This window comes from Podarcis cretensis (assembly GCF_951804945.1).
Source record: "Podarcis cretensis genome assembly, chromosome: 6".
Taxonomy (NCBI): domain Eukaryota; kingdom Metazoa; phylum Chordata; class Lepidosauria; order Squamata; family Lacertidae; genus Podarcis; species Podarcis cretensis.
The window spans coordinates 63,546,365-63,573,874 of record NC_137175.1 but is presented as its reverse complement, the minus strand read 5'-3'; the positions used below and the strand labels follow the sequence as shown (position 1 = coordinate 63,573,874).

At 41.5% G+C, this 27,510-nt stretch overlaps 1 protein-coding gene across 1 annotated transcript in view; it reads right to left on the bottom strand.

The window, feature by feature from the left end:
* The window catches only part of CACHD1 (cache domain containing 1), a 121,122-nt gene extending 94,991 nt beyond the window's left edge, over positions 1 to 26,131 (bottom strand). Inside the window, exon 1 of the mRNA XM_079982393.1 lies at positions 25,029 to 26,131. Within this exon, the coding sequence (XP_079838519.1) occupies positions 25,029 to 25,271 (243 nt within the window). The 5' untranslated portion in view covers positions 25,272 to 26,131. The remainder of the gene's footprint in view (positions 1 to 25,028) is intronic.
* Between the last annotated feature and the right edge of the window lie 1,379 nt (positions 26,132 to 27,510).

The following is a 27,510-nucleotide window of genomic DNA, read 5'->3' as shown; positions in this document are numbered from 1 at the left end:
AAGATAGCATTAACTGGCAAACATATTTCTTATTTTCCAATTTACTGTTTCAAAAAAAAAAAACTTTAAACAGAGAATTAAACTGCTTCCCACAAATTTACATAATAAAATCATTACACATGGGAAAAAGTTCAAGTCATAAATTGCTATTAACTTCCTCCACTGCCACCTCTCTTCTGATTCTTTATTTTGTTCTTTTATGCTATTCTTTAAGAGATCTGACGAGGCAGAGTACTTAATTTTATCATAGCTGCAGTACACAGAAGGTTCATATTAAGGCATCTTTTTCCAACTCCCAGCTATCAGACAGCAGAGAGGGAAATGCCTTGGGGTAAGTAGGGCAGTCATAGGGAACAGAGTCCATACGGCTCTTCAACATACAGATCAAGGCTCTTTTTTATACTATCATATTTCCCTATTTCACTGCACTCTGGTCAGATTTTTTTTTTTTAAACGAGTTCCTCTCTCCATAGCAATACAGTATGTTTTAGTATATTAAAGAGTTAGTACAGATTCTGGCCCACTCATGTTTGAAGTATGACTGTGTGAAATGTGTGTGTGTGTGTGTGTGTGTGTGAATGAGAACATGGTTTCTGCAAATCTAGTAAACGCAGCTTCCATTCTTTCACTAATGAGAGGTAAAAACAGCGATTCTAAAAGAAACAAAAACAAAATATTTTGTCAAAGCTGCAAGACTCTGTTCCACAAAGCTGTACTTTGTATATACTGTGCCATCACCATTTCTTGATTTCCTGTTTACTGCTGAAGAAATTTAATAGAACAAAGCAGTATCCTCTTTCACTTTTCAACATGAGGGGAAAAAAGATAGAAACTGTAAGTACATCTCCTTGGAAATTAGGTTCCCAGTGAATGTGCTCAGGTTCATTTCTAAATGTAAGTTTGCTGAGTTATAATCTAGCTATCCATTAAATCTGTAATGTTTTGTATGTTACATTTATACTAAATCTTAGTTGTAAGGTGAAGTTTTCTACTGACAGCTTTGAAGTTTCCAAAGTCCAGAACTTCTTGGAACAAAGTGGAATTTGCAGATAATGACATTATCTAATAAAAACAAAATGTCCAGGGATACAACACCGAGGAATTAGGGAAATTCTACATATGCTATTAATTATGAGGTGGTGACCCTCACAGTAAATTATGAAAAAAGAAGCAGCAAATGCTAGCAAATTCCTCACATTTATTTACAGATGTTCAATACAGCATCCAATCATAATTCTAAAAGTTAAGGTAATTTCAAAGCTACTGTATGTGACCCATGCAGCAGCCACCTGTTGCATAAGCTGCTACAAAATGTCTTCAGAGTGTCTGTATCTAATTTTTGTTTATTCAAAACCATTATTCATACTATAAAAGCGAACAAACTGGGTTGTTGCATGTCTTATATAGCAAGCTGTTCTCTCATGCAGACGAAGAATAAGGGCCCCAGTATTTTCCTTTTAAAGTATGAAAATTCAGAGCAAAGCCTTTAGAATCTTTTTCAAAGCCAAGGCTTAATTTGCATGACAGTTTAGCAATTATGAGGGATTGGGGTTTTTTGTTTTGTTTTGTTTTACTGGTAATACAAAGAATGAGGTACAGGATAATTTCCAGATGGTGTCCTATTTTGCATTGATTTTTAGGCTTGTGTTGTCCTGGGAGCTTTAGTTTTATCCCCAAGTTTCACATGGCATCCCCACTTCAAAGTAAGCACTCTTTCCCCCCACTTTCCTCTAATTTATTAGTCCTTCTCTAAACATACAACAGCCTCCCCGCAAAAAGCCATAGCCCATTATTCTGTACATGTTTCTAGAGAAGGGCCCCACCCAGTAATTATATCATCTTTACGTTGACTTTCTGACAGGAAGAGCTGATCAATAGTGGAACAAACTCCATCCAAAGATAGTGGGCTCTCCTTCCTTAGATGTTTTTAAGCAGAGTTTGGATGGCCACCTGCCATGGATGCGTCACTCCTAGCTTTATGGAAGTGAGCTGCCCACAACTCACTTCCATAAAGCAGTGTGTGCAACACACAAGCCTGACAGACCTTCATCTTGGTATTGAACATTAGCATCACAATCTCGAATACCCTTTTGGAGATGCAAGCCATTGCTGTAGCTGCCATGCTGATATTCTTGTCTAGCTCAGTGTTGATTGAGAGGTTTCTGGTTATGGTGGAGCCTAAGTAGTCAAAATCATCTACCAGTTCAAGCATGTGGTCACCAAAGCTTATGTGTGGAGTGCTGGCAATGTCCTGACCCAGGATGTTGGTGTTCATCAGGCTGATAGTAAGGCCAAACTCCATGCAGGCTTGGGCAAAACAGCTGACGAGTCTATGTAGAGCTTCCTCTGAGTGGGTTGTCAAGGCTGTGCCATCTGCAAACAATATCTCTCAGATCAGGACCTGCCACACTTGGTGTGGGATTTGCCTGGTTGAATGCAAGTACACACCATCTTCAGTCAAGTTGAAGGCATATGAGAGCAACAGAGAGAAGAATATGCCAAAGAGAGTTGGGGCAAGAACATGGTCCTGTGTTGGGGAAGGCATCCGAGAATAAACCATCATACTAGACCAGGGTTTCCCAAACTTGGGTCTCTAGCTGTTTTTGGACTACAACTCCCATCATCCCGAGCTAGCAGGACCAGTGGTCAGGGATGATGGGAACTGTAGTTCAAAAGTGCTGGAGGCCCAAGTTTGGAAAACCCTGGGAAACTCTGTACTAGACGGTGTCGCGCATGTTCTTGTGGAAGGTCACAATAATTTTGTGAAGCTTAGGTGAGCATCCCATCTTACTGAGTAGTGTAAAAACCCTTTCCTGCTGATGAGGTCAAAGGCCTTCATCAGGGACAGAGTCTATATTACAACATTCATCTGCTTTCAAGTTACAACTACAAAAACCTATATTAAAATATTCAGTATTTTAGAAAAACGCTAAAAACATGAGACTATCTCAACAGAAAAATCCATTCCGTGTTCAGCAGCAGATTTGATTCACGTGCACAACTAAGGACAGAGCTGATTGACAGACAGGTTTTGTGATCTTATGAGCAACGCTGCAATCTAAAAATGTAGAAAATGCTCTCTTGGAAAACCCTGGGGAAACACTGCCCTTCCCAACTGATGGCATGGCATTCTTTTCTCTTGAAATAATGAGCTGTGCAAGGCTTGTTTGGCTTTCACACCAAGGTAAGTCAGTCAGCATATTATCTGTCTTTTTGCGGTACCTTAGCAGATTACATTGCAAGTAAATAAACATAGGGTGCTTTCAGACCTGGGATTTACTGCACTACTTTTCCTGATTATAACGCTAGTGCTTCTATACTATTTTCTAATGTCCCTTTCACACCTATTGCATTATGGAATAAGGGCTTTTTGACATATACCAGCATGTCGTGTTAAGAGTTCATTCACACCAGTGGGCGTGATGTGGCACAGCTAACATCATTGGACAATGTCACTACTCCCCCACCCTTTCCACCCACGTTCCACCCACTTTCCACTTCAGTTCCTCCATGATTCCTCCATGTATGCCTGTATACTTCCCCAAATTTTTGTCACTTTACTGCCACAATGTTCTGGGTTGATGCGGTTGCAAATGGATCTCCCTCCACCCCCCCGGAAGCAATTAAGACAGAAAAAAATAGCTAAACTTCCACTATAGTCTGCAAGATTTCTAGAAGTGGCTTTTGCATTGTGTGAAAGCTGAAATATAACACAGAAATTAAGCATTAAGGAAATGGAATAAACTGCCATTTGAATGCAGCCATAGTGAAGTCACAGAATGTACATGCTTAATCTGCATTCTGAGAATCTGGAGTTCTTAAAACAGTGCTACTGCCACTAGAACAGTTGACAGAAGCAGTTGGGTGACATATATGAGAGTGTCACCCAAAAGATTCATTTAACAAGCTAGTGTTCTTAATTTGGCCCTTAAAAATTCTAAGCATAATGCTGCCCGCTCTTCAACTTGAATCTATCACCTGAAACCTAACATCTTTTCTTTCATTCTTTCCACACACTTTAAAAATAATGCTCATTAAATATAGAATTATAGAGGAGAGATAACCAGAGAAGATAAAAACTCCTGCACAGCCGCGAGAATTTCACTCGCATTTAGTTTCACTCTGAAAAGAATCTTGGCTTGTCATTTGGTATAGACCAGAGGTCTTGCCTTGTCACATACCAAACCAGACATTGTGGTTGAAAGCAATCTCTGGTCAGTTCCAAACAAGCCAACTTCAAAACAGTGGGTTATGAAACTGGTTTGTTTAACTAACCAGAGGTTTAAATCACTACCTCAGACTCATACATAACAAGCAAGGAATCTTTGAAAGTGAAACTAAATGCTGGAAAAATTCTCCTTCTGCTCAAAAGGAGGAGAGAAGAGAGGAGTGAAAAAGCCTAAGGCTTTGTTCAGGCCTATTTATTTATTTCATTAAATTTATAAACCCCATGACTGGAAACCACTCTGAAGGGTTTTTTAAAAACAAAACAAAAACAAATACTCTTTTTTTGGTTGGTTCCTGCACCCAAAGCTAAACCCTGATTTAGTGTTATGAGTGAACAAAGCCAATGTTGAATTCTGACAATGTCCAAGGGTGGGGTTTTGGAGGCCCAGATCAAAGAATCCAGATTTTGGAAACTGGAACAGGAGTTAGCATTTAAATGCTGAACATGACCTCTTCTAGCTTATCTACCACACAGATACTCTGCAAAACTAGGGAAGGAGTGTTCTAGTGCAAATCTGGTACATCATTTCAGATGACCTCCATTCCAAAAACTGACAAGATGGCAAGCTTATGTTCTTGCATTAATTCTGTGATTAGAGTCGCTCATCCATTAAGTCTATGAATAGATGAAACAGGCCCACAGCTCCCACTTGAATGGAACCAAGATGAGAAGAAGAAAAACATTTTTCTTTCGGCATGTGACATGTCAGTATCTCTGCTATGTAAGACAAAACAGAATCATAAGAGATTGGGAAATGTTGTTATATAATGGAAAGCATTTACCGTATTTTTCGCTCTATAACACGCACCCGACCATAACACGCACCTAGTTTTTAGAGGAGGAAAATCTGTAGGCATGCCACCCGTAGGCATTCCCTCCATAACACGCACAGACATTTCCCCTTACTTTTTAGGAGGAAAAAAGTGAGTGTTATGGTGCAAAAAATACGGTACTCTGCTAGAAGGATATCATAAAGTGAATTATGTTCTAACATCCTGGTCCAAATGCTCTGGGTGCCAGTTAGTTTCTCGGTCCAATTCAAAGTGCTGGTTTTGACCAACATAGCCTTAAATGGCTCAGGACTGCAATACCTGAAGGACTGCTCCTTTCCATATGAACCTACTCAGCCCCTGCGATCATCATCTGAGGCCCTTCTTCGTGTGCCTCCTCCGCAAGAGGTCCAGAGAGTGGCAACATGAGAACGGGCCTTTTCTGCAGTGGTTCCCCATTTGTGGAACGCTCTCCCCAGGGAGGTTTGCCTGGTGCCTTCATGATATACCTTTAGATGCCAGGCAAAAATGTTCCTCTTCAACTAGACCTTTGGCTGATTAACATCCTATACACTTTTAAATGTATTTGTGGGAAGGGAGGGTGGTTGTTATGTATTTTGTGTTTTTATCTTGTATTTTTATGCGGTGACCCACCCTGAGATCGACAAATGAAGGGCAGTATACAGCTTTAATAAATAATAATAATAACAGTACTGAAAGTCTTTCCTGGGTGCTGCTCACCTCTGAGCTTGTAAGGCTTAGCGCAAAACACTTTATGTGCTGTTCAGAGGATCAATACAGGACACAACGTACATAAAATCTCCTTTGATTTCTGCAATCAGATGAAATACTCAAGTACAGGAGGAGACAAGACTGCAGTTGGCCATCAAAGCATAACCAAACAAAATTTAAACTACCATTGTCTACAGGAATCCAGTGCCCCAACAAGAACTTGGGAAGTCATTGATTGGGGGAATTGTTTAAGTAACAATTGTTTAAGTTGGGGTGGGGAATGCAACAGCTGCTAATCTTATCAATATAGAGTCTCAAGCTCACGGGAGTAAACTGAATTTTATGCTCTTTTGTGTTAAACATAAAAGGACTTGTTCCTCAGTTGCTACACTTGGCAGATGTCAAGCTTGGACTCAAATCATTGAGGCTTGTGCCATTTTTATCATAAAAAATATAAAACTAACAGGGCCTGCGTTTAGTGGCATCTGGCAGCTTTAGTGGCAAGTATCAGCCTGGCCTGTTGCCCAGTACTGTAAGCTACTGTGGTGTAGCTTTGACATTGCTATCAAAACTGAATGGCAGCATAGTTTAAAATGTTGGTATTTGATATTTGGGGCATATGTATATTATTTCAAACTTGCTATAATTTGACAGGATGTTGGAGTGAAATCTCTGGTCAACTAAAGGAGGATTTGTAAATCTTCTGTGCCTTCTAGAAGATATGATAAAGGCAATTAAAGATACATGGCATTTGCTTTGTTGCCTCAGTGTGATGATATTACAGAAAACAAGAACTCAACAAAATTCAGAAGTATTCAGCTTCACTTAATATATAAATATAAGGAAGGATATAAATGGTCCTTTTATGCAACACTAGAAAAAGGGGGGTTGTTTGAAGTATTGAAGATTTAATATTTAATTCCTTCAAATTGTTTTATTATTAGTGCCTTCCAAAAGGTGTGTATGACTTGCTGGTGGATTGCCAGGGGAGACTCCACCTTTCCCTTCCCAGATAATTGCCACTGAAACATTAGTAAGGTAAAGGTACCCCTGCCCGTACGGGCCAGTCTTGCCAGACTCTAGGGTTGTGCGCTCATCTCACTCTATAGGCCAGGAGCCAGCGCTGTCCGCAGACACTTCCGGGTCACGTGGCCAGCGTGACAAGCTGCATCTGTATACCTCTGCAAAATCTTGGAAGACAAGAGAGTTGAACAAAGTACCAATAACTTTTTGTTCCATGGACGGACAAGACACCTCATCCCCTAGTTACCCAATGGAGACATCACAAGCTCATAAAATTCATCAGAAGCTCAAAGTCTCTGATCTCAGGGACTTAAGGGAAGTGAGAAGACACTTGCAAAGTCTTTGACAGTCCCCCTCCCCTCCCCCTTTTAAGTCCCAGATCCCGCTCCTATCTTAAACAGGGGAGAGATATGAAGCTGGCCCCAATCCTATCACTTGACAACATCAGGCCCAAATGCTCTGCCAGCTACAGAGCAGGATTTTGCCTGCCACCTTGGGCATGAACAACAGGATTGTGGATGCAATGATACTCTGTCATGCCTCACCACTGTCTGGCCAGGGGCTGGTTTGCTCTTTCAGTTATCACTTTAAATCAGAATATACTTTATTGTTTAAAAAAGTAGTCCTGTGCATTCAGAGGCATTGGGTTTTTGTTTTTTGCATGCTCTAGGCTCTGTTAGGTCACCTTCTCTTTGGAACGTTGTAAATGAGGAGTATAAGTATATACACAAACACAGCTGTTGCACTTTTGCTCCATTTCATTTTATTTCTTTAAATTAAACCTTCCCCAATTTCAGCCATCCAATTAGTTTCTCTCCAAAAGACATCCCTTAGCCTTTCATCTTCTTGAAAACTGAACCGACTGAAGGGTGTCATGGAAACCGTATCTCAGGTCATTTCCTGTTTCAATTGTTTTGCCACCCAGTAAATAAAATGCACTGGTTGTGTGAGATGGAAACAAATGGATAATTGTTATTCCATCCTATGGTGTGAACAAAAAAAAATCCAAAACTCTGTTTCTCCATAACATCTGAATCAGCTCTATTTCTGCATAACTTCTGAATCAGAAGAGGCTGTGCAAGCACCGAACCACTGCCAATGCAGTGGAGGCCAGGAACAGGAGCAATAAACTTGAGTTTGAACATTGGGAAGGTGGAGGCTTTCTGGGTAGGTAGTTTCCATGTCCAGAAGATAGGCCAGTTGCCTGTTCTGGACAGGGTTGCACTCTCTCTAAAGGGGAAGGTGCAGAGCTTGGGGGTACTGCTGGATACATCTTTATCACAGGGTTCGAAATTAGCAGGGCGCCAAAATTAGCATTTTGCACCAAAAGATTCTCCACTTGCGAGCATCTCAAAAAGTTTGGGTGCCATTTTTTGCGCCTGGCTGACACTCAAGGATTACTGAAATGTATGCACTTTGAAGCCTCAAAGTATATGTTAAGGATAGACAATATGCTAAGGAGCTTAATCATAAAGAGTAGAGTGTTTTGAAAATTGAAGTATGATGCCAATATTTTTATTGTCAACACCAAATTAAACATGTATTAACAATTTTTGCTAAAAATGTGATATTAACTATGTGTCACTTATGTGGACAGCATAGTAGTTCATGCTTATCAAAATAATAAATAAAAAGTATTGTTGCCCCCCCCCCGCGGCAACTAGACATTCTGTTTTGGCGCCCACAACCCAAGTCCCAGAAGTCATTTGGCTCCTAGCTTTTCTATCCCAGTTCCTAACCCTGCTTTATCATCAGAGCCCTAAGTGGCCTCTGTGGCTAGGAATGCCTTTCACCATTTTTGTCATGTATGCCAGCTACAGATATATCTGGATCAGAATAACATGACCACTGGAGTCCATACATTGGTAACCTTGAGATTGGATTACTGCTCTGTGTGAGGCTGGCCTTAGGTCTAGTGTGAAAACTCCAACTGGTGCAAAATGCAGTGGGTAAACTGCTGATGGGCGCAGGAAGCTGACAACATGTGACACCTCTGCTAAAGCATCTCAACTGGCTGCATATACCAGGCCAGGTCCCAAGGTGTTGATTCACAAAGCCCTGAGCAACTTGGATTCAGGATCAGGACAGCCTGAGCTACACTAGAGCTCAATCACTGAGATCCAGAAGAACATTGCTAGTTTCCCCTTCCCACATAGTCCACCCATGTTTCAGATGCCCAACTGGCCTCACCTAGAAGTCAGGCATTTAGTGTTGCCTGTGCCGTGCAAGCCTTTTTTGTACAGTGGTACCTCGGGTTACAGACGCTTCAGGTTACAGACTCCGCTAACCCAGAAATAGTACCTTGGGTTAAGAACTTTGCTTCAGGATGAGAACAGAAATTGTGCAACAGCAGCGTGGCGGCAGTGGAAGGCCCCATTAGCTAAAATGGTACCTCAGGTTAAGCACAGTTTCAGGTTAAGAACGGACCTCCGGAACGAATTAAGTTCTTAACCCGAGGTACCACTGTATTTAATGAACGTTTAACATCTTCTTGTGGAAAGAGATGGATCAATGTAAATACATAATAACTGATAACAAACACTGACTTACAGCATGCTTTCGCTTTAGAAGATGCCAAAACATTTACAAGGGGACTGGAGAGTCCAATATGAACCCCCTTGAATAAGAAGAAAATAGATCCTGCATATTCTAACAAAACATAAGCACCCTGCCTTTTTATTTTCCTTTAGACAGCATCATTTATTGCACCTCATGTAGAACAAACAGTTCTGTTGTTTCTTAATGGAGGAAGAAGAATTTATAAACATTCTGCCATTGCTAATCAATAATATATTTTCCAGACAAAATAACCCCTGTAATCTGTAAACTGTTCTTTTAAGTAATATATAGTTAGAATATTAGCTAATAGGGAAAATAAGCACACACTACTGGTAGGACCTGAACCAACACATGGTCTGGATCTTATACCTATGACAAGATGTCTAAATCTGAATGAAATAAGAAAACCTCGCTTTCCCTTCACAGTCAGAATGCAAATGCAAAAGCTCCATTTGCAGGAGGATGAATGAAGAGTATTAAATGCTCACATCGCAAATGCCAATACCAATCATTTACCAATTCCCATCCCCCAATCCCCATCCCTCTCTCCCTTTCCTCCACCTCCAATTATTCTCCATTCAAGCTTAAAATTAGAAGGGGTTTTTTTCCTTCTTCTTTTTTGCTCAGTCACAGGGACTTTGGAAGCTCCACAGGAACTGCCGAGAGATTCAGAAATGCACAATAGCTTCTATCCACAAAGCATTCTTTCATCCAGGCAGTACCTCTATTAAAAACATCCCTTTAATGTGCACACATTTTATAAAGAGATTGTGAAGCACAAGCTCACACACTAATTTACACGCATGATCAAGATTTTAATTTTCACACGAAGAGGAAAAATTCCAAGGCTTCGCAATTAGCATGTATGAGTATATAGAAATGGAGCTGTTTACTCTTTCTTACATCACATAAAGGTAAAGGTAAAGGGACCCCTGACCATTAGGTCCAGTTGTGGCCGACTCTGGGGTTGCGGAGCTCATCTTGCTTTATTGGCCGAGGGAGCCAGTGTACAGCTTCCGGGTCATGTGGCCAGCATGACTAAGCCACTTCTGACGAACCAGAGCAGCGCACAGAAACGCCGTTTTACCTTCCCGCCGGAGCGGTACCTATTTATCTACTTGCACTTTGACATGCTTTCGAACTGCTACGTTGGCAGGAGCAGGAACTGAGCAACGGGAGCTCACCCCATTGCGGGGATTCGAACCGCCAACCTTCTAATTGGCAAGTCCTAGGCTCTGTGGTTTAACCCACAGCACCACCCATGTCCCTTGCCTTACATCACATAGTTGGTTCCAAATGTATTACAAACACATTCAAATCCCACTTGCCCAATTCCCACGCGTGAGGTTTATTAGAACCTCACTATTCGGTGTGTCATTTTTAAGCAGCCTCTCACTTAAGACTGCAATCCTACACACACCTACCTGAGAGTAAGTCCCACAGAACTAAAGGGAGGTTTGTTTCTGAGAAGGCACTGCACATCCTTCGGTGAATTTAGCAATTTTCGCAAAACATCGAAAACATTCTTGGTGAAGAAATAATTAAAAGTGTGCTATATCATGTGCTGTCTTGTAAAATGCAAGTCACAGAGTCCATTCCAGAGCCGCTTCAGACACCCTTTTTATTGTGCATTCTTGATGATGGCATTATATACAATCCCACTTTCAAGACTGCATGTGCCTGCAAAGGTTTTAGTACATATATAATACTTTGTTTTCAAACAGTGCACATCCTGTAATGTCTTGATGAACTCCTATGACTTTTCATACCACAAATGTTATTGTTGGGTTTTTATACTCCTACTTTTGCTGTGTTATAGTGCAAGGTAAAGGTAAAGGTACCCCTAACCATTAGGTCCAGTTGTGGCTGACTCTGGGGTTGCGGTGCTCATCTCGCTTTACTGGCCGAGGGAGCAGGTACAGCAGTCATGTGGCCAACATGACTAAGCCGCTTCTGGTGAACCAGAGCGGCGCACGGAAACGCCGTTTACATTCCCGCCAGAGCGATACCTATTTATCTACTTGCACTTTGATGTGCTTTCGAACTGCTAGGTTGGCAGGAGTTATAGTGTAAGAGTGCAGCATAAATGTGTGGATAGCAGAGTATAAATCCACCACCAAAGCATTATTATTGTATCAATGAAATGTTTCAGAATACACCTGGAGGTCTGAAGGAGGCCTTAAGTACTTCTGTCTGTTTCCAATATCATTTTAAGGTGCTGCTTATAGAACACTTAAAGCTCTCAGTCAAGAATGGGGAACAGGTGGCTGTCCAGTGGCAGCTGGACTCTATCCCTTAACCTCGGCCAGGACAATGGAAGTTTTAGCTGGAACAACATCTGGAGAGCCACTCTGCTCTAACTTGTCCAGTATAACGCCTACACACATATGAATCTCCCCTATCATTAATTTGCAGGAATCCACATTTGCATTAGGTCAAATGAATGTCTGACTTACAGAAAAAACTGCCTATAGGCTGACCTACTTACAATACTTATCGGTTTGAGAAAATTAGTAAAGACTCTCCTGTTCCACCAACCTTTATAAAAAAGGGCTAGTAGTTTTTAAAAATTGGTTTATGGGGATTGTGGCTTGATCTTTTGCTACTCTTATTTGTTTCTGTTTGTTACTAAAGTGGTTTTATGTGACATTTTGATTTTCCCTTTGTATTCAACTTTTGGTATTTGCTGACAGAAAAGTTGTATAAACCATCAATAGCTATTGTTGAATACACACACTGTGGTATATGCACACACAAAAACCTTTCTTCAATAGTCTTCTTTAGCAACAATAGTCTTGTTTTTTAGTAACAATAATATATGATTCAGATATTTTCTTATTTCAGAGTGTTTTAGCAGTGCCTTGACTGTATGCAACAACAGAAATTGCCTAAAATTGTATCAGAATCAATACTGATTTATATCATGTAGAGAATTTGTAGAATATGCCTGTGCTGGTCTTGTACACACATGCACGCACCCACATGCACAGACCATCTGCTCTGTAGGTTGAAGAGGCCATCTAGTCACTGATTTCACTGAAGAGAAAGGAAAATAGGAATGAGCTTAAAGGTAAAGGTAAAGGGACCCCTGACCATTAGGTCCAGTCGCCAATGACTCTGGGATTGCCTCAAATTTACTGTGAGGGCAAAACAGAGAGACAGAGGGGGATCCATGTATATTGCTATAGAGGGGGGGAAGTCCAAGAAAAAATCAATGAGGAAGCTATATTATACAATGGTACCTCTAGTTATGAACTTAATTCATTCCGGAGGTCCCTTCTTAACCTGAAACTGTTCTTAACTAGAGGCATGCTTTCACTAATGGGGCCTCTTGCTCCTTTCAAAAAACACTTATCTCCCTGAAACTAGAATGCAACTTCTTTGATTATTGGTGATTGCTATCTAAAGGCATGGTGCTATTTAAGGTGAAAGTCGCTCCATATACACATTACAAATTATTTATACACCCATCTCCACTTAATTTTCTGGGTGCTAAATCCAAACAACTGTTACATTACAATAACAAGAGAAAACAGTCACCAAATGTGGTGTCACCTACATATGGCACAAATCCTCCCTCCCCTCTTCCAACCAGCCTTGCCACAGATGAAACTTTTATCAGCACTAACATATGGATGGGATGCTGAATGCTAAACTAAGCTTTGCTATTGACCTGAAACTTGCAATTAGCTTCAGACCATAGTTTCAAATCTAGTTAATGGTGAACCATAGGAGTGTGGGCATTAACCACCTAGTGAAGTCAGTTAAGCTCTTAAACCAAGTTTTGATCAGGCTTTCAAAGAACATGGAAGCGTATAAAGCTTGTAGGAGACCTCTGCTGCAGGTTCATCTCTGTACTCGTATGGTCCACCACGGATCTTCACACACTGAGCAGGAGCAACTAAAGCTAAGAAACCAGCGAATTACTACCCCCACTTTCTTTCAAAATGTTTCAATAAAAAGGAGTGATAAATTTATGGCATTCGTTGCCACAGCACAACAGCCACTATCGGTTAGACATACAAATTCATGAAGGACAGGACTGGCAATGGCTGTTAGTCATGAGAACTCTACATACGGTAACCTCCACATTCAAGAGACCGTCTATCACTGAATACCAGTTGCTGTGGTAAAGCAGGATACTGGACTGATCCAGTAATGCTGGATTACTTTGGGATATCTTGATCCAGAAGGGTTCATTCAAAACTATGCCATACTACATTATTTGCTACAAAGTCTTGTTGAGACTAATGGATCCAAAGCAATTATTTTACTACACAGTAAAGGATTCATTATAGCCCATGCTATTTCCAGTTGACTAAATTAAAGTTTTGAGGGTTTTTTAATTAAAAAAGTGGCGGCGGCAGCTTGCGATATCATATACTGTACTCATTTTGTGTGCTCCCTTAACATACATCTTATCAGCCCTGCCACAGCTGAAGTGATTCCAGAAGTGTTTTATGGCATATTTGGATTTTCTCCCAGTTAATAATTCCAGCTTTCTCTTTTCCCCGACATGACTGGCAGGGTTCTTCAGCACAGCAGTAAAAATGGGACAGCTAATTATCTACAAATCCACCTTGCTGCACCACATTTGGCAACTTTTATCTGCACAGGACAGCTGCATTCTCTGTGTTTGAAGTGAAATGTCAGTCTCCGCTAATGCAACAAGACTTACATCACTAATGATGCCTTGACGCTTTGAAGAAACAACTAAAGCCTAATTAAAAATTCAGATTTTTTCCTCCTCCTAAGCATGACAACATTAACTGCCTTTCCACTAGGGCCTTGTAATATCTTTCCAAAATGTTTCATAAAAAAAGCAAGTCGAAGAGGAACATGATGAAAAATGCTGTAGTCCTGAGCATTCAGAGAGTCTCTTAAAACACTGTTATGATTGGAACCAAACCAACACACAATCATGTAAAACAGATGATATTTTACTTCACTGACTTCCACTCCAATTACAGTAGTATACACCATTTTTGAAGGGGAAATGGCCCCATAAAGCATTCATCAGCTTCAACATTAAAAAAAAAAGTTTGTCAGATATTTAAATAATCTACATCAACCAGAAGCTTAAAAAGAAGAAATACATTTGAGCTGTTAATCTGGTCAACTTAATTCTAGCAAGATGCTTAGAATTAATGTAAACCGAGTATACACCAAATTGTTATAACACAAAGCTTAATTCAGTTGGTAAAAGAGTTAATTTGCTCTATTGTTGAAATAAAAGTTTTACAACACAATCCCTTCAGATATATGCCCCACTGAGTTCAATAAGATGGACCCCCAGGTAAGTTGTGCATAGAACTGCAGTCTTATTTTGATGGGTTGTCTTGTTGGCACTGTCAGCACTCTGTATGGTATAAGACTGGCTGTAAGGACATGATGTACACCATAGTAGTTATGTAACCATAGTAGTTATGTAACAAAATCTGCAAAGGTCCTAATCAGCTGAACTATCTGTTTCTCATATAAAGTTCTCATATATATTCTGTTAGTTCTTTGTATTAACAGCTGGGAAGTATCTACTTCCTGGTTCTTCCTTTGAACTCTTAATAACTGGAGAGGTTGCCTCTATCCCAGACCAAGATATTTTCCATTTCTCTGCAGGTAAAAGACTGATAATATCTAAAGATATTCCTGGAATGTCTTCAGCATGCATAGCCTCATCTCAAACTATCAACCACATATTATGGCACCAGAGTTGTGCCGATTCTCCTCTAGAAGTGGTAAGAAATGTTACTTGATGCCAATAGATATACACTTGACAGCATTGGAGAAAAGCTCTGATTCTCACATCTGGGAAACTGTTCCAATATCAACATTATGATTTAAAATCACCATTTAGTCCGTAACATCTGTCTTCAGGGTAGTATTTTTTATTGATATTCAACTTGGAAGGCATACCAAACAGATGCAAATTGTTCTTCAGTGCCATGCAAATAAGGTGCCACTTTTGTTAAAGAGCTGCTCCTCAAAAAGAGTTGCAACATTTTTGCGCATTCTCTGCACATAAACAGTTTCCATGAATGGATTCCACAACTCCCTGAAGTGGTCCTTCAATGCACTTTGCATATGACCTTAACTATAACTCTCCTACAGTCTCAGTATTGAAGAATCCTCTGTCAGTCCACTATTCTACCATCACCTTTGACAATGTCATTATTTTGTTCATGTACCTGGCAATTGCTGAGAAGAGGCAATTTGTTTTATAAACAAAGTGATATGAATGCATCAGGAATATCTAGCAATTTAATAGCTGCTTCCTGTCGTTCCTTCAGATGAACCGATAACCGGTGTGCACAGCAATAATTCTCAAAGAGACAAAACGCATAAGGTCATCTTTCTTTTCTGATGGTCACAACATGGAAAGTAACAACCCTCTCTCTAAAGCAAACAGATGAAAATCAGCTTCAGACATCTCTTCCAGGGCATGAGGATAGGAGGCCCCTTGGCTCATGTGGAATGTAACAGCCCAAACTCCATTCTCACTGTGTCTCAGTTCATTCAAAAGCAAGTGATGCGCTACAGCAGTTAGCTGGCAACTTCCTTTGGTAGCCTGCATTACATTTGGAACTACCAAATTCCAACACTCAAAAGTCACATCTTTAAAACCACTTCCTTTCGTTCACTGACCAACAAATCAGAGGACATCTTGCTTCACAGGAATAGCACCAAACAATGAGAAATCTACTTTTCCCATGTAAGTCAGATCAACTCAGTTTAGTTTGCCTAGCTAACAGGAAAATTACTAGAACCTGAGTGCTGTTCTACACAGATCTTTACAGGAGATGAGCAAGGACCACTGTACAGGTATAGGTTGCATCTCACTATTTTATCCTAAGGTGGATTCCTTGACCATGATAGGGCATGTGTTTGCTGCAAGTCCTGCTTTACATGCTCTTTTCATGTGGCCTGGGTGGGTGGGGCACTGACTGAGGCTGCTATAGAGGCCAGAGAGACTATATTTAATATGATTCCTGCAGGACCTGCTGCTCAGCATGCCTAGAGACTCTTGGGATTGGCATAGGGGTACTGTTTAGGAGTTTTGTTGGGGTCAATGTTTAATTCTGAAAATGCTTACTTTTTGCTGTTATTTGTATGATTTTTTTTAAATCTTTATTGTAAGATCTTATTATGTCTTATGTGGGAATTGCTTAATTGCATTGAGATTTTAATTTATTGGTTATGATTATTTTTGTTATCATTTTGTAATGATGTAAATCTTTTTATGTTGTAAGCTGCCTAGCACATGGTTTAGCTTATAGAGAGGCAGCATACAAATAAACCATGATGATGATGATTTGTGCACTATTGTTATTTTCTTCAATTTGTGTAGGTATGACATCAACTAGCACACCTGATGAGGAAGACACTACACAACAACATGTTAATATTCAGCTCAAAAACCACAGAAACACCTTGATACTCACACATATATATATGATATAATAAGATTTACATACAACTGAAACCAAATCAAACTGATATGTACAATTTGAAAAAGCGGATTTTTTTTATCACGGTCTGTGGCCTCTGATTTTCAGAGCCTGTTTACTGCATGAAATATGGGAGTTCTTTGGGATGATAAGTAGCAGCAACAGTTTGCACAAAAGCAGCTGAATGCCCCTATCTTAAAAGGAGGTTTTCATTACTGAAGTTGTACGTGGTTGGAAAGTCAAAGATACACCTCAAAATACAGCAGTGGTTATCGAGCTCCTCTTTTCTTCCTCACCATAGGGATGCCAAAGGCAGCTGACAGCAACAAGGTTCTCAGAACTACAGTCTAAAATATTACAATATTGCATGCCATTAAATTAGTGCAAAATATTACTAAAATATTACACCCATAAGGTAAAGGTAAAGGTACCCCTGCCCGTACGGGCCAGTCTTGCCAGACTCTAGGGTTGTGCGCTCATCTCACTCTATAGGCCGGGAGCCAGCGCTGTCCGCAGACACTTCCGGGTCACGTGGCCAGCATGACAAGCTGCATCTGGCGGGCCAGCACAGCACACGGAACGCCGTTTACCTTCCCGTTGGTAAGCGGTCCTTATTTATCTACTTGCACCCGGAGGTGCTTTCGAACTGCTAGGTTGGCAGGCGCTGGGACCGAACGACGGGAGCGCACCCCGCCGCGGGGATTCGAACCGCCGACCATGCGATTGGCAAGTCCTAGGCGCTGAGGTTTTACCCACAGCACCACCCACGTCCCTTATTACACCCATAGAAAACCGTTAAATGTTGTTTAAAATAAAATTCACTTGCATTGCTTGCTAATTCATCAGGACTGACATGAAGCTTCTGGACTATTTGAGAAGAAAATGCCAACCTTGTAAACAGGCCCACAAAAGTTAATATTCTGCCAAAACAAAATTTCTAGCCTCCTTGCAGAGGAAGGATGGAGAACGATGTTGCTCTGGTGGCAGCCTGTCACATTTCCATGCTAGACACAGAGGAGGGAGTCTCCTTTCTCTACCAGGCTGCTTGGGTTTCCATGCTGGATGCAGAGCAAGGAAAGAGCACTCCAGCCAACACATTCTCCTGCATGGAATTTCTTGCCACCTACGGCCTAAACACACAGCTGTGCAACACTTTGGCACCCCTGGCCAATGTGAAAATGTCCTGCTCCAGCCCTTTCCAGTGGTATGAGGAGGCTAAGTGCCATCTCCCTTGCTGTTCTTGAAAAGGACAGGTTGACACCTATGAAGAGAGGAGTTCCAGCCTAAACTAGTCACTGACTCATCAAAACATTGATGATATCACTCTCATTGGTTAGCTTGCAGATCCTTGCTTATCCTTTGAGCACTGTGTTTCAGGTGAAGTTGCCTGTGGTGCAAGATCTGCAGGTGCCTATAAACAGATCCCTTCTTGATGCTCAGTCAATCTGCATATGAAACCCACAAGCATGGAGTATGTAGTCCATGTCCACCTTTTTGGATTGCAAAATTTAGATATACACTGGTATAGTCAAGTGTACACAACCATCTTTGCTTATAGGTTTGTCTCTTCCATACAATTGCAATTAGAATCCTCTGGTCGTCTGAACTCCTGGCAGCATAAGTCTTCATATACTATGAAGCAGACCACAGCAATGTGTGCCCCAGTGACACCAGATTATACATTTACACACCAACAGAACAATTAACGTGTTTCTGTCAAACTTAGGGCTAATTAATATTTTGAATCTTGTTCTACATAATTAGAGCTGGGATCCCTTTGTCAATTGTTTTAACAAATCACATTTATTTGATCACTTTCCACCATCATGTCATAAGCCACAGACAAAGCCCGACTGTCTGGTGAAACTAGAATAATTTGACTTTTATACAAATGCTTTAATTCTCTGTAGGCTGAGTTATGCCAATAGATAATGTAGCCCAAAGCACTGCCAAAGACACAAAGCAGAGCAGAAGGAAGGGGAATTTTCTTCCCTCTCATGTTTCCTTTAGCTTCAACAATTTTCCAAGTGTGTAAATAATGCAATAAATAGAAAGGAAGAAGCCTTCAGGCAAAGATGGGCAAGGATCTTTGCACCTTTAGTAGCTGTAGAAGAGGAGAAACCTACAGGTGTTGCTTGCAGGTCAAGCAACACCTGCTAAAATTCTCTCTTCTGCACAACTATTAATACGTACAGGAATCCTATATTTTCTATCTGGTCGTCCTACTTTAGACTAGGATAGCCAATGTAGCATCATCTCCCAGATGCTGCTCAACTCCAACTCCTTTCAATCCAAGCCAGCATGGCCAACTGTCAAATATGATGGAAGTTGTATTCCTGCAACATCTGGAGGGCAGCACACTGGCTACTTCTGCTTTAGCCTGAAGTACAATTAATTTGTGGTGTTCCTTGCGGTCAGACACATTCACTTTTATATAAGCAGTTCTGTGTTAAAACAATCTTGGGAATTTTTCTACTCGACAAAACAGCAGCTTTTCATATGCTAAACCTTCAGCTAGCACAATGCCTCATCCAATTACTAAGCACTCCCAATTTTGAAGTGATCCACTGACCCCTGCATATTTTAAGCCTGTTTTTGCTTCATTAAATACAAAACATGAGGATGTTTCGTGCTATGCAGAGCCAAGAAACCTCTTTGACCTTCCCCTCTCAGATCAGGGGTATGCCACACTAGAAACCTATCAAGAGCTGGGGTGATGATGATACACTTACTTTTCCTATTTTAATTATATGGTGTTTAGTGGCCAAAGTACAACAGCACTGTGGGCTGAATACAGAATTTCCCCTCTGCAGCTTTCCCAGGTGCCCACACGTCAATTAAAGTCCAGAGGGAGATATCCAGAGATGTCTCCCCCCATGGGCTTTTTCAGATCAGGAAGTGCAGGCAGCCTACAGATTTGTTTATTGAAAGGAAAACCAAACACAACTGTCTTTGGCCACTTCCCAATAACAAGGAAAACTCAAAACCTACATAAATTATAATGTGTCCTAAGAATAAGAAAATTTTAAAACCTATTTCACAAACTTTTTTTGTAAAATTGGGAGGGCAGATTTCAGCACAGTACTAATTATAATACACTAACATGATAAATATTTTGACATTTTGTAACTTATACTTGTTATGGTTGAAGGACAAAGACACATATCTCCAAATACTAAGGTACAGTGGATACATGATGGGGAATGAACAGAATTATCTTAGGAACAACTTGGATAATGCATAGAGAATGCATGTAATTGTCTCCTAATTCCCCCCTCCCCAACCCCAAGATTTCCACTGTGATTTAGGAATGGTCTCCTTTGTTTCTTTTCCACTCAATAATGGAGGAAAACAGTTACTTTCCCATCCATCCAATTGGGGGTGTGTGGATTTTAAGCAGAACAATTAATATAACATAAAGAGAAGGCCTTCCTAACACAGTTTTCTATCAAGCTGGAAGCCTCCCACGCCTGAATTTCATAACAATGTGCTTTTCATTTTATAAAAGCATCTCCCATGTAACACCTAGTTTGCATCTTACGACAGGGTCACATACATGCACATTACTCTATTAGCGATTAATCATCAACAGTACTTTTATATCCTCCAATACCAAATTCAAACACAGTTCTTATTCAGAGGAGACCATTTTATATTGTGAACTGCCCTGTGATCTTTGGTATAGAAATTTAATAAATAATAATGACAATTCACACTTTTTGACCGAGTCTCTTGTATGTAAAATAAGTATTTAGTGTTCAAGTGACGTATACTGTACACATGCATGAACTAGCTTCTCCTTCTTCAAAGAATTCACAAATAGGAATGGCTAACAGTCTTATCCTATGCGTATTTACTCAGAAGGCAGTTTCACTGAGCTCAATGGTTTCACTTCAAGCTAAAAGTACTTAAGGTTTCATTCCAATTCTGGTAAGGTTATTTCACGGGTCTATCAGGAAACTAATCCACCAATAATGATATTGCTAGTCACTTCATATTTATTCCAATTTCCCAGACACAGGCAAACAGTTCAGAACCAGCCTACCAGTACAGCCTGACAAAAAGTATAGCAAGATACTAAGATACCTTACAATTGTGGCCAAATTTCTATATACCAGGTATACCATTGAAGCCTTAGGATGTTACCTTACACATATTTTTTATTCAGAGTATACCCATTGAAATGAATTGAAAAATCTCATGAATTTCAACAGGTCTACTCTGAGTATGACTAACACTGGATGTGACCCTAGGTATAATGTATTACCTTTTTCTGAGTCATAGCATTTCTCATTTATAAACCACAACACAACTTTTAGAGACTAGGTTAAGGAAAGTATAACTAGCTTTCAGTAAAATACTAAAAAAAAAAACACTACTGATTAAACGTCTATATATTCTAGATTATTTATTCCAGCGAGTACCAGAATAAGACCAAATGGTGAAAAAGACATTTTGTGTAATATTTGTAACCATGCAAATTCAGACCACACATTTGTTGGTTGTTTAACTTTTTTGATCAAAGACGAAACACATTCTTTGTAAAATGAAATCCATGCCATTCCATTAGCAGTACAGTGGTACCTCGGGATACATACGCTTCAGGTTATACTAAATGCAAATCAACACATCTATCTATATTAAAAGCCCTAAATCCACATTTCAGTTACAAGTAATTCTGTGTGCCATACAAAATGAAAAACAATCCTGATGTTTAGATCAATGCATTCCTGCTACTAACCTCACTCACTGCGCAACAGATGTGTGTTTTCCCCCACAACTATACATAGGTGCATGTCTCCATATCAAACATGCTTTGGGATGAATTTGTTACATTTATATAAGAACTTCAAGCATTGCACATTAAGGGATATTAGAACTGTAAGAATAAAACACAGAAGACGGAAACATATCAGCAGTAAACGAAAATCCAGGAACAGGAGCAAAAGAATGCTGTAGGAAATTCAGAAACGCCTAACAAAAGTTCTGAATCTTATCATGCTCTCTACTGCACACAACCACCCACTACAGGGTCTTCTGAGGCCGATTGTCACATTGGTAACCCTTGGTTACCCTTCTCACCTTTCCTGCAGCTTCTTCAAGATTTAGAGGTTTCCTTCATCCCTTCTCCCTTTGTGGGGACCATTTCTGTAGGCGATGAGGGACTGAGGCTGGTTGCTTCTTCACACAGCCTTCATGGGCAATCTTAACTAATTCCCATAGATTCAAATATACTCAAGTCAATCTCTGACAAACATTTTTGATACGTCATCTCACTGCCACCCCACTCACAGGCAACAGAAATACTGTTTTGCCTTTCAAATACAGATAGCCCCTTCCATTCTCTCATCATTGGGTTTCACAAGCCTGGGAGTGGCTACCCGCTTTCTTATTTTCACATTGTTCTGGTTGGTGTCACCTCCTTATACAGTCCTGTTACTCCAAACATAATGATGTGAACTATTCAAAGCCCAGAATCACCTATTCAACTTCTCCAACCCCTTCTCTCTCCTTAACTTAATTGTCAGGGAGAACATTTCACTCTCCTTCAGTTCTTCTGATCAATCATTTAAGGCATTTGAAATCAAATTCTACCTCCTTACAATCACAACTTGCAGTCTCGCCCTGATTTATTCTCTCTTCTCTGGGCTTTGTCCTTGTCATTCCCCATATCTCCTTTAGTTGGTCTCTGATTTTTTAGGCCTCCTTCCTGCTGTCTCCACTGCTAGATACCCACTCACAACAATTAGGATATGTAAAGGTCCTTCACTGTTCCTCTAGTTTCTTTTTTGACACATTCCCAATTACTATGGACACCTGATGATGTCAACAGGACCATAGGGAGATCTCCTGTATTATACCAGATTTACGACTGCAGATATTTGAGACAACAAACACGCTTCAGTATCTACAGCTAAATTATACATAAAAGTCAACAAAATCACCACCTTCTGAATTAAGTATTTTTACACTAACTTCCTTCTGCAGTAAAGTCTCTGCAGAAACCATGGCAAGCTTGAAACAAATGAAAAACAACGAACTTTTTTTTTTTTTACCACTCTCTTTTTTACCAATCTCTGGCTTTACTGTCTTGATGGCATCTAGCTTCACCCGTCCCAGTTAACAGTAAGACAATATATTTAGTATGGGCATCAAACATTTCTTCTGGAAGCCAATAAACCTTTAAAAGCCACAATTCTTAGTGACAGATACTTAATCGCCCAACAAGCTAAAGAATTAACATGACAAATAATGCATGCAAATGCATTTTTTTACATGCCCTGATGTAAAAAAGAAAGAAAGAAAAGACCACTTTACACAAACATAATTATACATAGGTATGTACCAGTAAGGGGGAAGTTCGTAAAATGAGAGCATCTCTTTTAACGGTATAGTAGCATTTTCCTTTAACAGTATTCCCAGAGTCTACAGATTACACACAGGGAGAGAAATGTGCCATCGGCTCTTGTGGGAGAAGGGAAGTGACTTCTAAATTCTCCATAGTTCAGTATATCAATAATTTACTACTATCTACCTTGTTAAGCATAGTCATTTTTAATGTGCTGTTTCTTACAATAAACGAGGGGGAAAGAAACTCTGACAAAAGCCCAAGAGCCCTAGGAGGGAGCCGAAACAATAATATTTCAAAAGATAGTAGAAAGGAGCCAGTTTGAAGAAGATAAAGGGCCATTTGGGCACAGACCCCTGCTGCTTCCATGAAGCGTCTCCTTTTCAATCTGGGAGGCTTTAAAACTGCCTTTGCCACTGACCCTACCTCGCATTTGCAGTGTGTTTGGGGATCCAATTTCACCTTTTGTCAGGGGAGGCTGCAGTTGGTTGCTGTAACACAGCTATTAGTCTCCTTTACAGAAAGCACAATAGTCAAACTGTCATTAATATGCAACCACAAAGGCAGAGATAGACTATAATTGCTAATCATCTCGCTCTTTCTGAACTGGGGCAAATTACCCAGTGCCAGGAAATGCGTTTCAGGAGTTAAAATACTAAAAATTTGTTAAACTGCTTTTTGTGTTTTGTTTTTCGCAAAAAAAGAGAAAACTACACCAATCCTCTCAGCATTTCCATTTATATTTCTGATATATTTCTAGTATTTTTCTCCTACCTAGCTGTTGGGTTGAAAATTGGGGGTGGGGAGGAAATTCTAAAATGTTAAATAAAAATATTTCAGCGGAGGAGCTCTCTTCCTCTACCCAGCAAAATTATTGAGCAGTTTGGCAACTTTAAGAGAAAATGTTGATGATAGCTTTAGGATACACTCTTATCCTAATTTACTTGGGAATATGGCCCCCTGAACTCAATGAAACTTAATTCCAAGAAAACATGCATAGGATCATCGTCCTGCTAATGCATTTTCTTTTTAAAGAGAACTCTGCCACCACACACAAAAAGATCCAGGAGAAAGCAGTGCTAGTCAACAATCAAATCTCATTTTACTTGCTTCCAAGTAGTCTGGCTTTAGCTACTAATTACGACCCTAGCGTTAAGTGGCTGGAAGCATTCAAGCTTCTCAAATCTGCCAAAATTGGATTTGTCAAAGATAAGGATTTCCATAGCTACCTCAAAAATGAAGCAGGTCTTTGGAGCAACACACACACACACACACACACACACACACACACAATATGCAGAAAACCCAGTTCCAAGCCTCCTCCTTCAAGTATCTCTGCCCAGGGGGGCAACAGCCTGAAACCAGGAGATCATGTTTCAACATTCATCGATGCTCTTATATGAAAGGATTCAGCAGCTTGCTCTGATCAAAAGTCTGCAAACGGTGAGAAAACACAGGCTCTTTCTGCCTAACCCGCCCCCCGCCCCAACAACAACGGTGAGAGCCAGCGTGGTGCTCCAACATCGGAGATCTAGCGAGGGACGCCACTAAGCGGGTAAAAACTCCAGTTCCCTGCAAGTTGAGGGGAGGGGTGCCACTTCCAAGCAAAATTTTAAGCAACAAAAAGGCAGAGGAGATAAACAAGCAGCAGCCCACTGGTGCGCGGGGGGGGGGGGGAGAGAGAGAGAGAGAGAGAGAGAGAGGAGAAGGGAGAAAAGGTAGAAGACAGGATTTGAAAAGAGAGCGGGGGGGGGGGTTGGAATGGGAGAAAAAAGAAAAGTGGGAGAAAAACAGGAAGGAAAGGATGAAGGGAAAGGGAAGAAAGAAAACCAGGAAGAAGGAAGCGAGCTGAGAGAGAAAGGAGGAGGGGAAGAATTCAGGGGGAAGAATGGGAAAGAGCGCCGGGGAGAAGGGAAGCTTACCTGCATGGTGACAACCCCCAGCTCCTCCGTGGCCAGTTTCCTCATCTGAGTGGCTAAAACTTGCGCCTCGTCCAAAATGGAAAACTCCGAATCGGCGGCGCTAAGCCTCCAGAAAAGTGCCATGTAGACAACCCAGAGGGGCCGCTGGCCAACGCTGCCCCTTCGCAAGGGGGGAGCCGAGCCGCCGGAGGAGCGGCGAGCCGGCCGGGCGGCCTCTTCCAGCTCTGCCGGCCTGCTCGCCATGATGCGGGGGGCGACTTCTGGAGCGCCCTGCTGGGGACGGTGGCCACCGCCGTGCGTAAAGCGCGGCGCTCAAACTTTCCCGAGCGCCTCCCAAACTTCGGCGTGGGATTGCAGGCGGCGGCGGAGGAGGAGGGCGCTACGCCTCGGGGCTCCGGGGAGCAGCGGCCGACGCCTCCATGCAGGGGCCGCCGGGCGCACGAGCCCTCCGCGGACCTCTTTGCAGCCGGAATGGGTCGGCCGAGCAGAGCCGCGCGTCCGATTCTTCCCCGAGACGGGCAGCCAGTGGCTTGGCTCGCCTGCGCTCCAGCTCCGGGGACACTGGGAGCTCTGCCTCGGCTGCCGACTGAAAACAGCGGCGGCTGAGGAGAGCGGCAAACTGCGGAACAGAGAGAGGAGCAGGAGCGGCAGGGCCGGGATTGGAGTCACCGAGGGGGAAAGGGAGGTGTCTGGTGCCACCAAGCTGCGCGCAGGCTCTTGTGCACAACGTGTGGATTGGAATCGAGAGTCCGGGAAAGCCTCGCGCGCTCCCCGCTGACTGCTCCCCGCCCTCCAAGACATTCAGAAACTTTCCAGCAAACACATCCAATCCACATCATCGCCAGTGCAGCTTGTGGAAAGCCGGGTCCTCTCAAAGCTTTTCCAGAGTCGAAGCGTTCACCTGTTGGGCTGCGAGAATCTGCAGAACATATCACAGCCCACTGTTCAGAAACTATTGAAAAGTGGGGAGGGAGAACCACCTTTGTTTACTAGCGAACGTAGGGTATCATTTTGGATCCTTTGCACCAAACAAAGCTTATGCCAAAAATAAATAAGTTCATCTTTAAAGGATCACCCCATCATTTTTAGGAAATCACGGAGGCGGGCTGCTGCTGGTGGGGAGGGCAGAACCTCAGTTTATTGAGGACTTTCAATGCTTTTTAATAATATTTGTGGATCCCCCTGCCCCCCCCCCCGCCGGCTACGCCCTTGCACCCCATTGTTATTAAATCTTTCGCAGCACCCTTTGTGCCAGACTTCCTTCTAGGAACTTTTCCCTAACAGCATAATAAATTTAGCTTTGTTTAAAACTATCACTGTTCTTTCTTCCATAAAAAATAACTGCCCTTTACATCAAACCTGGAAACTGGGATGTTTAATATTCTGTAAGCATATTTCATTTTTGAAAGGTGAACATTTTCAAATGCTTCACACATTTTCACAAGAGGTGGCCTACTCTCAGTGGCGTAGCGTGGGGGGTGCAGGGGGGGCCGGCCGCACCGGGCGCAACATCTGGGGGTTAGGGTTAGGGGGCGCAAATCCACGGGTTAGGGGGCGCAAATCCACGGGTTAGGGGGTGCAAATTACTTGCCTTGCCCCGGGTGCTGACAACCCACGCTACGCCACTGCCTACTCTTGAGAAAACATTTACAAAGCACCAGGGAAAAAAATACAGGCGCGCATGTAAAAGCCTAACTGATTTAGCAACAAACAGTCACAGCTTCTGTCTTGGGATGTGCAACTTGAAAGAGAGAGAATGTGATAGGCCAAAACCTCGGTTGGGGGGGGGGGGACACACCTCTTAGACATCCAAGTGGTAAAATACTCTCCTGGGATGTCAGAAAATAATTTGCAATAACGTGGAGCAGCCTCTTTAACCCTTCAGATGTACAGTATCTACTCACTGGAGTAAATGCTGGCAGTAATAAATTACCCCACCCTACACCCCAAGCTAGTGTTTTTATAACCAAGTTTGGCAGCCATTGCCCAGCAATAAAATAAATAAATAAAACAGGTTCCCAGTAGCTCTTTCTGAATGTAACACATTGAGTAAATAGTATTATTTACTCATCATAATTATTGTGTTGCTTTTTTTCATTGACCTTAAGAAACTCTCTGTGATTGTTTTGTGCAACCCTCCTGAAAGTTAGTTCAGCAGGACCACAGTTCTTAATTTTGTTTCATATTACCAACCTTTAAGTTTATATTTCTGACTCATTTCAGCTTTCAAGTTGGTTATGAGAGTTCACTGAAAGCCATCCTCAACTCCCCCACCCCACCCCACCCCTGGGTTCTATGAGACTATAATCACAACAAAGTTCATCTGGATTTGGGCCAACGCTTATAACATAGGGATGGGCATGGTGATGAGAGGACACTTGCCTGTAGCTGTTCATTTGAGAACATTCCTTCAACAAAGAAATGTTTTGCTATAATTTATTTCTATTGCAAACCACAATGTTACATAATTTCTAAGTATATG